The 12,988-nt window shown below is 30.2% G+C and overlaps 1 protein-coding gene across 1 annotated transcript; it reads left to right on the plus strand.

The window, feature by feature from the left end:
• Positions 1 to 6,642: 6,642 nt before the first annotated feature.
• LOC113388443 (potassium channel KAT1-like) lies at positions 6,643 to 12,778 on the plus strand. Its single transcript, XM_026625820.1, has 5 exons — positions 6,643 to 6,870; positions 6,934 to 7,091; positions 9,229 to 9,377; positions 9,424 to 9,859; positions 12,367 to 12,778. Exons 1-5 carry the CDS (start codon positions 6,643 to 6,645, stop codon positions 12,776 to 12,778), a joined length of 1,383 nt encoding a protein of 460 aa, XP_026481605.1.
• The last annotated feature ends 210 nt before the right edge of the window (positions 12,779 to 12,988 follow it).

Consider the following 12,988-nt stretch of genomic DNA (forward strand, 5'->3'; position numbering starts at 1 on the left):
ATCTATATTTTTAACTGTTTACTCGATTATATGTCTACCTATCTACCTGTATATTTGCCTTTCTGTCTATCTGTCTTTCTGTCTATCTGCCTGTATACCTGTCTTCTTATCTACCTGTCTACAAATAATTGAATTTGTAATTGAATCAAAAATAATTATTTGCAATGATCTTTTTGACTACGAAATGACATTTTTTTACCTTGTCCCTTCAAAAACTATCTTATTGCATTTTTTGCTCTGCATCTTCAACTGTCAACCTGTCTAATCTTTTACTTGTCTATCTTTTTATCTATTTACCTGTCAATGTTTCAATTTATTTACCTCATTGCCTACATACTTAACTGTCTGTCTTTTCATCTGCCAACCTATCTGTTCATTTGTTTACCTGCCTACCTAAATAACTGACTACCTGTCAACCTGTCTTAATTCTACATAACTACCTGTTTACCTGTCCACATATCTATATTTTTATCTGTTTACCTAATTATAGGTCTACATATCTACCTGTATACTTCTATCTATCTTTCTGTCTATTTGTCTTTTTGTAAACCTGCCTGCCTATCTACCTGTCTACAAATAATTCTATTTGTAATTGGAACAAAAATAATTATTTGTAAAGATTTTTTTGACTACTAAATGTCAATTTTTTATTTTGTCTTTGCAAGAACTGTCTTTTATTGCATAATTTAGCTCTATATCTCCAAAACGTCTAGACCTGCCTTTTCCAAAAACTAATCGGCACGTCTCCATATCAATAGAAATAAAATGTATTTTAAATCATTCAAATCGTTTGATTAATAACACACACACCTTCATTTTTTCTAAGGTATGCCAGTATGATCAGAAATCCTTGAAACGTGTGAATATGCAAAAATTTTCACTTTTCACTAATTTTGCAATTTCTAGAACTTGTCCTACTAGTACTTAAAAATTGCTTCTTTTACCCAAAAAAATTTTTACCCACTTCTAGAACCTTTCTCCTATCTAGTCGCCAAGTAAAAACCGACACACGTTCCCCTTGTGTGCACAAACTAAAATAAAAAGAGTGCCGCAACATTTTAAATTGCATTCTCGTAATTATCTTGCCTCAAGAATAACTCATGAAATACATTTAAACTCTCCACCGGTTTCGCCTCGAACTAAACTAAGATTAAAATGCCCTCGGACGGACAAACGCAGACGAACGGACGGGTAATCTTTTATTAGAAGATGGAGATTAGTTTAATGGGAAAAATCTGTGGGAAAAATGGTAAAGTCAATTATAAAATAGAGTCTCTTGAATTTCATCTAAGTCTTTTTTGGTCTTTCGACTTATTGATTACGTTTCAAGTTTTTCTGATTTTTTTTGGATTCTGCATTTTGTGTAAAATTGTAAATAATACTACTGAGCTTATACAAAATTTTCAAATTTCTGCGAAGAGAGATAGAAAATGAGTTGAGTATTTCTTCTTTGACCTGCTTTTTCAAAAGTTTCAAGTAACATTCGATAAATTAAACTAAATTGAAAAAAAAGTATATATGTAGAGCAGGGCGAGGCACAAAGATCTAATTTGACTTTGAGCAAATATTAATTATATTATATAAATCAAACCAATTATATCACAACAAATAACACATTTCAAACGAACAATTATCTGACTACGTTCAGTAAAACTGCCAGATACTTCATCATTGTAGAAATGTGCTTTTTTGATGTCTTTCAAAAATTTGTTATCTAGACTTTTTTACCCTATTGGCGGGGTAACTTGGAACGGCCAGATTGCAAACAGGTTTAATGTCTTATTTTAATTTTAAAGGTATTTTACAAAATAATTACATTTTTAACTATTGCTAAAAAACTACTAAAGGAAGAAAATACTTTTATTATGGATTTTCAAAGATTACCGTTTATCTCTCAATATCAGTCATGAGAATCAAGGTTATAGCTGATTATACATCTTTTTCCCTCTACTTTCAAATATTGTTGTTAAACAATGCTTAACTTCACTGGTTTTTGACACATCAGTGGTGGACCGTTTTATTCCCGGACTTTCATATATTTCTATCTATTCTTCGATAAATTCTCGGAAATTATAACTGGAAAAATGTTATTCGGCAAAATGTCCTTTTGATCGATACCAAATTTAGGTTCTGAATTTAAATAATATAAATAAAAAATAATATAACCTAGAAAATGTTCTATAAATATCAATGAGTATATAATTATAAAAATGAGATTTTTCAAAGTACCGTGTTTGAGAAAAATATGCCAACAAGTGCATTTTCATATTAATATTTCAAAAAAGTTGATATTGTTGAGTTTGTAGTACCACTTGCAGCCCTATTACATAATTTTACTGAATTGCAAGTTTATAGCTATTTTTGTAAGAAATATGTGTGATTTTACATTTTTATAATTTAGTACGCATATTACGAAATAACATACTCAAATTTCATAACTCTAGTATAACGTTTTATATTTTTAAATATTTTTCAAAATACTCATCAAACCGTGGACTTGCAACTATTGCAAGAGTGCATTTGTTTACAAAATTGCACATTTATAGCTTTTTTTGTTAAAAACATATGTGATTTTATATTTTCATAAATGAGTATATGTATTAGGTAATAACATACTAAAATTTCCATAGCTCTAGTATAATATTGTATATTTTTAAAACATTTTTCAAAAGTACTTCTCATATCATATCCAACCGTCGTTTAGGAACTAATAAAAATAGAGTAAGCAGGTGTGCATTGCAATTTTTTAGTTTCTTTTGTTAAAAACATATTTGATTTTATATTTTTATAATTCAGTACACATATTAAGAAATAACATACTATAATTTCATAACTCTATTACAACGCTTTATATTTTGAAAATATATTTTAAGTTTACGTCAAAACGTTTACTAACGTTTATGTATATAATAAAACTGCAAACAAAACTACTTACTACAATTTAATCATAATTAAATAATATTCACGAAAAGCATTCTATTAAACGTAATTGAACATCATCTGTCACAAACATTTGACATTTGACGTATTAGCCACCGTTCATTGTTTTATTCAAATTACGCTTCTATAAAAAAATTCAAATTAAAAATGTAAAGTTTCTGCGCGATTTTGAAATAACATCTCACCTTTCCGACAACCTACTGATTAGCACGAAATTTTCAAGACTAAACTGGCCAAATCGGTTCAGCCGTTTTCGAGGTTTACCCGATCATTTAATCGAGAGCTCCATTTTTATATATAAGATAATATTTTTCGAATAGTTCTCGAATCCTGTATATATCATTTATCGCCCAAAAATAATTTTCTCTTTCGACTCGATAATAATATTTTTAGTCGTGTGGTTGATAATAAGGGCTGCTTTCAGTTTTGCTTTTGCTTTTGCCCTTTCAGAAAGGGAATTATAATAACGCGAGTCGGGCTCATTAGCAATCAGGAAATACGATAAGCGTTTTATCGCTCCGAATAAAATGCCAACAAAAAAATTTGCTTACAGGCCATTATATAGGCGCCTCGGTATAAAAAGCACTTTAATGGCCTGATTTTAGGGATTCCTATACAAACATGATAAACAACATATATATATATATATATATATATATATATATATATATTATATTATATAAAAATAGAGCTCGATATTATGTTAGGCACGCAAAAAGTAAAAAACGGCTGAACCGATTTGGCCACTTTTAGTCTTGAAATATTTGTGCCAACCCACAGATTGTGCAAAAGGTGAGAAATTACTTCATACTTTATGATTTGAGTTTTTTTTGTAGAACCCTAATTTAAAATAAAACAATAGAGGTCAGCTCATACGTCAAATGCCAAATGATTTTGACAGATCACGTTCAACTAAATTTAATAGAATAATATTATTTAGTTATAGCAAGAAGTTTTATTAACTTCCCGTGGGGTAAGTTATTGTAATTGTCCAAAAATCGAAATTGAAAATTTTTACATTTTCTCAGGTTTTAAAGCTTTCAGAAAAATGGATGTGTGTGTGTGCATGTATGTATGGATACAATTAGAATTTAAGGTGAAATCTCTTATAAAAATCTAATCAGATTGTGATAAGATCGTTATAAAATTCCTATTAGATTTTTTGAGATTCTTTTGTATTTATCCCAAGATTAGATTATTGTTTTTATTAGATTCTTGTTGGATTCCTATACACTTTTCATTGCATTCTTCGTAAATTCATTTTAAATTTTATTAGATTTATGTAAAAATCATACTGTTTACTTTTTTGCCAAAAAATACTTTGACATTACTTAGAAAAAATTGATATGTGTGTGTGTATGTATGTACGGATACTATTTTCCAGTCACGTTTTCGGGCGCACGGATCAACCGATTTTATTGGTTCAGAAAACATTAGAGATAGGAAGATGTGCTGATTAGTTTTTGGCAAAGGCAAGTCTAGCCGTTACAGAAAAACGGAGCATATTATTGATAAGATTTGAACAAAATTTTGGTAAAAAAACTATCATTATTCTCATAAGAATAAAACAAGATACTAATAAGATTCTGGTAAAAATATAATGGAAATATTACATTACATTTCTTTTAAATTCCTATTGGATTCTTATAAATTTTTATTCGTTTTGTATTTTCTCATGATATTCTTATCGGATTCTTATTAGAATATTATTAGATTCATACTGGGGTCTTTTTAGATTTTTATTGAATTAAAATTTTCATTGAATTAATCTCTTATAAAAATCTAATCAGATTCTAACAAATCGTTATAAAATTCTTATTTGATTTTTATGAGATTCTTTTGTATTTTCACCAAGCCTTTTATTAGATTCTTGTTGGATTATACAATTCTTATTGCATTCTTTTTAAATTCTCGTTAGGTTTTATTAGAATTTTGTAAGAATCATACTAATTTTTTTACTCAGAAAAAGTTGATGTGTGTGTGTATGTATTTTTGGATACATTTTTTCGTCCACGTTTCCGGGCGCACGGATCAACCGATTTAAATGGTTTAAAACGCATTCGATTTCTACTGATAGGGAGATATGCTGATTAGTTTTTGGCAAAGGCAGGTCCAGCCGTTACAGAGATACGGAGCAAAGAGTGCAGAAAATACAAAACGAGTTTTTGAGAGAACGGAGCATCCGATCTGAATGTTCCAAAATACATTCAATTAGCAATGATTAGGAGAAGTGTTTACTAGTTTTTGGCAAAGGCAGTTCCAGCTATTTTAAAGACACAGAGCTAAATATACAAAGAACGGCAGCTTTTGAGAGAACTATGCATCCGATTTGAATCATTCAAAAAACCAGTATGCCATGGTTGAGAAAATAATTGCTTTTGGAAAAAAAAATGTATTTCATTTTTATTCCAATTTTTTTCTCTCAAAAATTTTTTTTTTCGTATATCAAAAATAACTGACATCTCAATTCTGGCTAAAGTGCTAAAGCTCACTTATATACTTTAAATAAATAATTTAAACTTTGCAATTCAGTTTATATAAATCTTATAAATATTAGACAACGTAACAGTATTAATAATAATCTGTTTGAAAACATTTAATATCCCTCAAACATTTCGTTACGGTATACACCACTAGTTTTTTTGAAATGTACCAGAATGTTTCAAAAAGGGTTTCAAAATGCGCTTTTTTGCGATTTGTTTTTTAAACAAATGACAAACGCAATTCAATTGTTTTTTAAACAATTGACAAACAAATTATTGCATTACATCCGTAATAAAGAAAAATAGTTATTATACAAGTAAAAGTGTGAAAATAATAGTTTGTTGTTAAATCAATTTGTAAGTACACATTAATAGTTAGATATATACAATTATGCAATATTAACAACATTATTATTATAATATTTTACTATTTAGTAGAAATAAACAAGACTTTTGCAGTAATATCAAAGTACCACATAGAATATTTTGTACAATTATGCTTCAAAGTTGTAATAAAAGCCTAAACATATTAAAACAAAATCACACACCACAACTCCATTACAAAATCTCTCCATTTATTTTAGAACCAAAAACATAATGAAAGTATTTGTAATAATATATTTGAAAACGTTTAAAATTTCTCGAATATTTCATTACGGTACGGGAAGTTTTAGCAATTTGCCTTGAGGCACGATGCCATACACCACTAAGTCGATTCAGAAAGCCTTGAAACGTCTAAGAGAAAACATAAAATCAGCAAATCGAATTTTTTGATGAAAACATAAACTTTCCTTCGGGACCCACGTCAATAAATGAAATATTCGAGAAATTTTAAACGTTTTCAAATATATTAGGTTGTCAAATATCTCCCTTCCGCTTTTTTGCTCTTGGCTTATAATACAAAAAGGCGGAAGGGAGATATTTGACAACCTTATATATTATTACAAGTACTGTAATTTTAATTATTTTTGCTATCTTGTTATATCCGAGTGAGCAAATCAAATGTAAATTATAAATCAATTTATTTCCAGAACATTAACAACAATTCCATTACAAAATCTGTCCATTTATTTTAGAACCAAAAACTTTGGGAAAAAAAATTTGCTCTACAATGTTTTCCTACAACGACCACCTATGCAGCTTGGCAGACGTGCCCAGTTTTGAAAAAACAGTTCTTCAGGCCAAAATCTACAGCCGAAATTTCCTCCTAAATCGAATAATGCGCAAACTACAACTTTTAATCACCATTTCACCACGTCTAAAATACAGTACATTATTCAGATCAAGAAAAAAAATCACAAAAGCCGCTCAAGAACACATCATGAGCCGATATTGGTACATAATTCACCCTCACAGCCTTTTAGAATATTACTATTCATTTTATATTACCCTGGTTTATATTTTGGCAATGATTACTGTACCGGTTTTGGTGGTTACGCCCTCCACCGTAAACTTTTTTCATTATTTGCAATTGCTGTTGGATTTTTTATTATTGTTGAATGTGGTGAAGAATTTTTTTACGGGTTATGTCGATGATGCTGAAGAAGTCGTGGTTTTGGAAACGAAACGTATTGCTAAGAAGTATGTGATGTTTTATTTTTGGATGGATTTGGTGAGCGCTGTGCCTGGGTTGACGTTTTTTGCAGGGAATACGAAAACTGGTAGGTTGTAGTTGTAAGTGAAATTAGATTGATCATAAACAATTTGACAAAAACAAAATTATTTGTTTTAACAAAGTACTTGGCAAAAAGTGTTTGAAGAGCCTTTGTATTAAATTGACCACTTTAAACCATTTTTAGCCAACTTTAGACAAGTTTTGGCTAGTTTTAGATAAGTTTTCGCCAACTTTAAACAAGTTTGACTAACATCAGATAATTTGTGACAACTTTAGGCGTTGTTTGCTAATCCTAGACAATCTTTGACAACTTTAGATAATTTCTAACAATTTTAGACGATATTTGACAACTATAGACGATATCTGACAACTTTAGCCAATATTAGACAAGTTTTGGCTAATTCTAGACCATTTTTGACAACTTCAAACATGTTTTGCTAACTTTAGATGAATTTTTGTCAATTTTGGACGATATTTGTTAATTTTGCTAGCTCTAGACGATTTTTGCCAGCTTTAGACAACTTTGGCTAACTTTAGACAAGTTTTAGCCAACTTTAGACAAGTCTTAGCATACTTTGAACTAGTTTTGACCAATTATAGAATTTTTTTGTCAACTTTATACAGTTTTGGCCAACTTTAAACAAGTTTTGCTAACACTAGATGAGTTTTGACAACTTTAAATCAGTTTTGTGAGCTCTAGACAATTTTTGCCAACTCTAGACAATTTTTGCCAACTTTAGACAAGTTTTGGCCAACGTTAGAAAAGTTTTTGCCAACTCTAGACAATTTTGGGCAACTATAGGCAGTTTTATTCAACTATCAACAATTTTTCCCAACTTTAGACAGTTTTTGTCAACTTTAGACAGTTTTTGCCAACTCTAGACAATTGTTGCCAACTCTAGGAGAATTTTGTCAGATCTAGGCGATTTTTGCCTACTCTAGACATTTTTTGCCAATTTTAGACGATTTTTGCCAACTCTAGACAAATTTTGCCAACTCTAGACAAATTTTGCCAACTCTAGACAAATTTTGCCAACTCTAGACAAATGTTGCCAACTCTAGACGATTTTTGCCAACTCTAGACAAATTTTGCCAACTCTAGACAAATTTTTGCCAATTCTAAACATTTTTTGCCAAATCTAGACATGTTTCGCCAGCTCTAGACGATTTTCGCCAGCTCTAGATGATTTTAACCAGCTATAGACGATTTTTGCCGGTTCTAGACGATCTTTTGCCAGCTCGAGACAATTTTTGTCACCTCCGGACGCTTTTTGCCAACTTTACACAAGTTTTGACAACTCTACACGATTTTTACCTGCTCTACACGATTTTTGCCAGCTCTAGACAATTTTTGCCAGCTGTAGACAATTTTTGCCCTTTTTAGACAATTTTAATTTTAATTTTTGCTAGCTCCAAATGTTTTTTGACAACTTTACATAAGTTTAGCTAGCTCTACACGACTACACGACAGCTCTAAACAATTTTAGCCAGCTCTAAACAATTTTAAATCAGCTCTGAACAATTTTATACCAACTCTAGACAATTTTTGACAACTCTACACGGCTTTTGACAGCTCTACACGATTTTTGCCAGCTCATACAATTTTAATTTTTGCCAGCTCCAGACGCTTTTTGCCAACTTTACACAAGTTTTGATAACTCGGGACGATTTTTTGCAGCTGTAGATGATTGCTCACAACTATAAGCAAATTTTGATTATTTAAGACGATTTTTACTAACCTAGACAATTTTTGCCAATTTTAGACAATTTTTTCTAACTCTGGACAATTTTTCATTAACTTTAAACACGTTTTGACTAACTTCAAACAAGCATTGAACAACTTGGACAAGCTTTGACAATTTTAGACAGGTTTTGGCAGTTTTAAACAATTTTTGGCAACTTTAGACCAACCTTCAGCTTTTAGTAACTTTTGACCATTTTTAGTTAAGTTTAGACAATTTTTGCCAACATTAAACAATTTCTTGCTGCTTTAGTTAATTTGTATTAACTCTGGACAGCTTCCAGCAATTCCAGATAACTTTAGGCAACATTAGGCAACTTGAAGCAACCCCAGACAACTTTAAGCAATTATAAATAACTTCAAACAACTCTAGACAACTTTATGAAATTCTAGATAACTTTAAGCAAATCTAGTCAACTTTTAAGCAACTTAATAAATTTTATTTCCAGGTTTGTTTTACGCCTACCCAAAACTCTTGCTCTACGGACGCGTCATAACCCTAAAACACCTCATTTTCAACTACTTCGACAAGCTGGGAATAAAAACAAAATACCACGAAGTGATTTTTATAATAATCTACACATTCCTGACATGTCACGTAATAACCAGCGTTTGTTTATCAATCCTTTACAAATATAATTCAGAACGTGAATCCGATTTCACGTTATCCGTCCATTTGGAAAACATGAAAGTATACTTTGTCGACATGTTTTCGCACCGGGAAACCAGTTTTATTGGTGAACCAAGATACGCCTTAGTCTATCTAATATCTAGCATCACGAATATATTCAATGTATCCTACATCATGGCTGTTATAATTAATTTTATCTTCAATCAATTCATGCCTAATACAAACTACGAGAGTATGATGTCTCAGTTGAATGTGTATATGGCGGTGAAAAAAGTTCCGCAAAGGGTTCAGAAAAAGATCAGGAATTACTATAGTTATAGGTACAGACAGAAACATTTTAAAGAAGAAGTCCTGATTTCTATGTTGACGCCTAATTTAAGAACTGATTTGAAATTGACCTGGTGCGGGAAGGTTTTTGAGAAGATGGATTTGCTGAAAAATATGCCGAGGTAATAGAAAATGATAGATATAGACAATATTTTTGATACTGGCGTGTTGGTTTTGGAGTATGTGGTACTTTGATATGTTTGCAATGATACCTAGTACTGGAATTTGTAAGTTTTCTCAGAAAATTTTGAGATATCAGTAACAATCTCCGAAGAGTTACCTTGCGTTTGGTACACCAGATCCAGGGTAAATTTCAGAAGCCTCTTTGATAAGTAGATATATATATAGTAGATATATAGTAGACTTTGGAAAGCTCTTCAGAACGTACCGTTAGCACTAGAATGTTGTAATTTGAGAATGTGGTACTTTGATATGTTTGCTTTAATGCCTGGTACTGGATTTAGTAAGTTTTCTCAGAAAATTTTGAGATATACAGAGCACCATACCTAAAGTAATTTTGAGAGGGTGTAAGATATGTAGCAACTTTAGAAGGCTCTTCAGAACGTACTGTTAGCACTGGGATGTTGTAATTTGAGTATGATATACTTTGGTACATTTACTATAATTCCTGATACTATACTTAACAAGTTCCTTCAGAAAATTTCGAGATATTAATAAAAATCTATAAAAAGTACACCAGATAAGACAATTTGTATAGGCTATTTGTTTATGTAAGATTATTTGTAATTTTGAGAAGCTCTTCAGAACGTACTGTTGGCACTATTATATTGTTATTTAAATATGTCATACTTTAACATGTTTTCAACCATTCCTGGTTTTAGAATTAGAAAGTTTTCTAAGAAAATTTCTAGATATTAATAAAAGTCTTTACAAAGTACACCAGTGAAGGCAATTTCTACTAAACTCCTTTATGATGTAAGATTATTTGCAATTTTGAGGAGCTCTGCAGAACGTACTGCAGGTACTAGAACTTTTTAATTTGAGTATGTCATACTTTGTTATATTTACTATAATGCCTGATACTAGAATTGACAAGTTTCTTCAGAAATTTTCGAGATAGTAATAATAATTTATAAAAAGTACACAGTGAAGCAATTTTTAGAATGTTGAATAAGAAAAATAGCAAGTTTGAGAAACTTTTGTCACTAAGTATATTCAATCATCATTATCCCTCTATATCCATTTAACAAATTTTTTGTAACCCCATAAACTCATCTTATTTACAACAAAATTTGTAAAAATGAATTTACAAGTTTCTTTAACAAAAACTAGTGGTGCAAACTCCTTGCATGGAAACAACATTCACTCAATATTTGTCCAATTTCCAGTTTTTTTTGCATAAAAAACATAATCAATTTTTTTTACAATATTTTCAAAAAATGTCTACACAAAAACATTCAACAATGCAGTTACCAAAAAAACTAGTTTTTGTCATGAAATAACCTGATAATGCATCATATTTAGTTTCCAAACGTCGTTAAAAAAAACTTTTTGTTTACTATTTTTTGGTACTAATTGCTTAAAAAACTTCGAAAAAACATATTTAAACCACATTTATAACACTTAACAATCTAGTATTCCGTGCAGAAAAAAAATGTGATCTTCCAAAGATTTGCAGAGTCTTCTTTTATTTTCTTAAACTCCTCACCTGCCGTGCTAGGACATGATGGTTTTAATTAATTTTAAATTAACCAAGTGTACTTTTTGTATATTTTTGCTAATAACACAAAATTTTCTGAGAAAACTTTTAAATCCTAGTACCAGGTATTATAGTCAACATATCAGAATATAGCATACTCAAATTACAAGATCCTAGTGTCAGCAGTACGTTCTGAAGAGCTTCTCAAAATTGCTAGTTATTTTACACTCATCTAAAAATTACCTCAACTAGTTTACTAGTGTACTTTGTGTATATTTTGTTTAATATCACAAAATTTTCTGAGAAAACTTTTTAATTCTAATACCAGGTATTATAGTTAACATATCAAAATATAGCATACTCAAATTACAAGATTCTAATACCAACCGTACGTTCTGAAGAGCTTCTCAAAATTGCTAGTAATTTAACACCCATCTAAAAATTACCTTGATTGCACAGTGTACTTTTTATATATTTTTATTTTAGCACAAAATTTTCTGAGAAAACTTTTTAATTCTAGTACCAGGTATTATAGTCAACATATCAAAATATAGCATACTCAAATTACAAGATCCTAGTACCAACAGTACGTTTTGAAGAGCTTCTCAAAATTGATAATTATCTTCTAAGCCTTTTAAAAATTGTTTGAACTAGTGCACTGGTCGCAAAAACTATTTACAGTAAAAATAAAGCAAATGTACATAATTTAATACAAAAATTTAATCAGTGAGTAGTAATGAATTTAAAATTTTCTGTATTAAAAAAACATTTAAACCACACTTCTAACACTTTACAATCTATTATTCCACACAAAAAAAACAACCGCGGAAGATTTGCAGAGTCTTCTTTTATTTCCTCAAACTCGTCGCCTTCTGTACCACAACATGATGCTTTTAATTACATGTACATTAATTTTATTTTAAAAAAAATTCTATAACTATTATGTAATTTTTTTTATCATTTACCAAGGTACGTCCTAGAACTTCTAATGCGACACCTAAAGGCCGAAATATATTGCCCAAACGACACAATAATTAGAGTGGGAGCTAGGGGCGACTGTATGTATTTCCTTGTAACAGGTTCAGTGACGATTATTACCGCAAATGGACGAGAAGTGTGTCATTTATACGATGGAGACTTTTTTGGAGAAACAGCTTTAGTGTTGAAGGGCCAGAGAAGATTGGCCAGTGTTGTGGCCATTGAGTATTGTGAATTATTCAGATTGGACGCCCATGATTTTATTAGGATTGCAAAAGAGTCTCAGGAGTTAACTGATAGATTGAAGGCTGTTGCACAGGATAGGAGATCTGAGACTAATTTATTTGAGATGGAAAGAATGCAGACTATGAGGGATAATTTTGAAGTTTATGAAGAATATTGATGATTTTCTTTAAAAGCTTGTCTTATTATCTTTATGAAAATTCCATTTGGATAGTTTTATTGCTGCGACTTTGTAAAGTTATTAAAAAATATAATGTATAAAATTTTAATTTTATTAGTATTTATTGTTTACATCTATTTGTTAATTTATGTACATTTTTGTTTCATTTTTACTTTTAAAAATTTTGCAGTAAAACTTCTTTAGTCTCGA

Source organism: Ctenocephalides felis, unplaced genomic scaffold, assembly GCF_003426905.1.
Source record: "Ctenocephalides felis isolate EL2017-DRISC unplaced genomic scaffold, ASM342690v1 CF-g0.4_SCAFFOLD_03572, whole genome shotgun sequence".
NCBI lineage: Eukaryota > Metazoa > Arthropoda > Insecta > Siphonaptera > Pulicidae > Ctenocephalides > Ctenocephalides felis.

Bases quoted from the DNA above. Each gene is read 5' to 3' on its own strand.
- LOC113388443 (XM_026625820.1), top strand. From the start codon at position 6,643: ATGCGCAAACTACAACTTTTAATCACCATTTCACCACGTCTAAAATAC. The intron at 6,871-6,933 runs GTAAACTTTTTT...AATGTGGTGAAG, and splicing joins TGGTGGTTACGCCCTCCACC to AATTTTTTTACGGGTTATGT. The intron at 9,378-9,423 runs GTAATAACCAGC...AATATAATTCAG, and splicing joins ACACATTCCTGACATGTCAC to AACGTGAATCCGATTTCACG.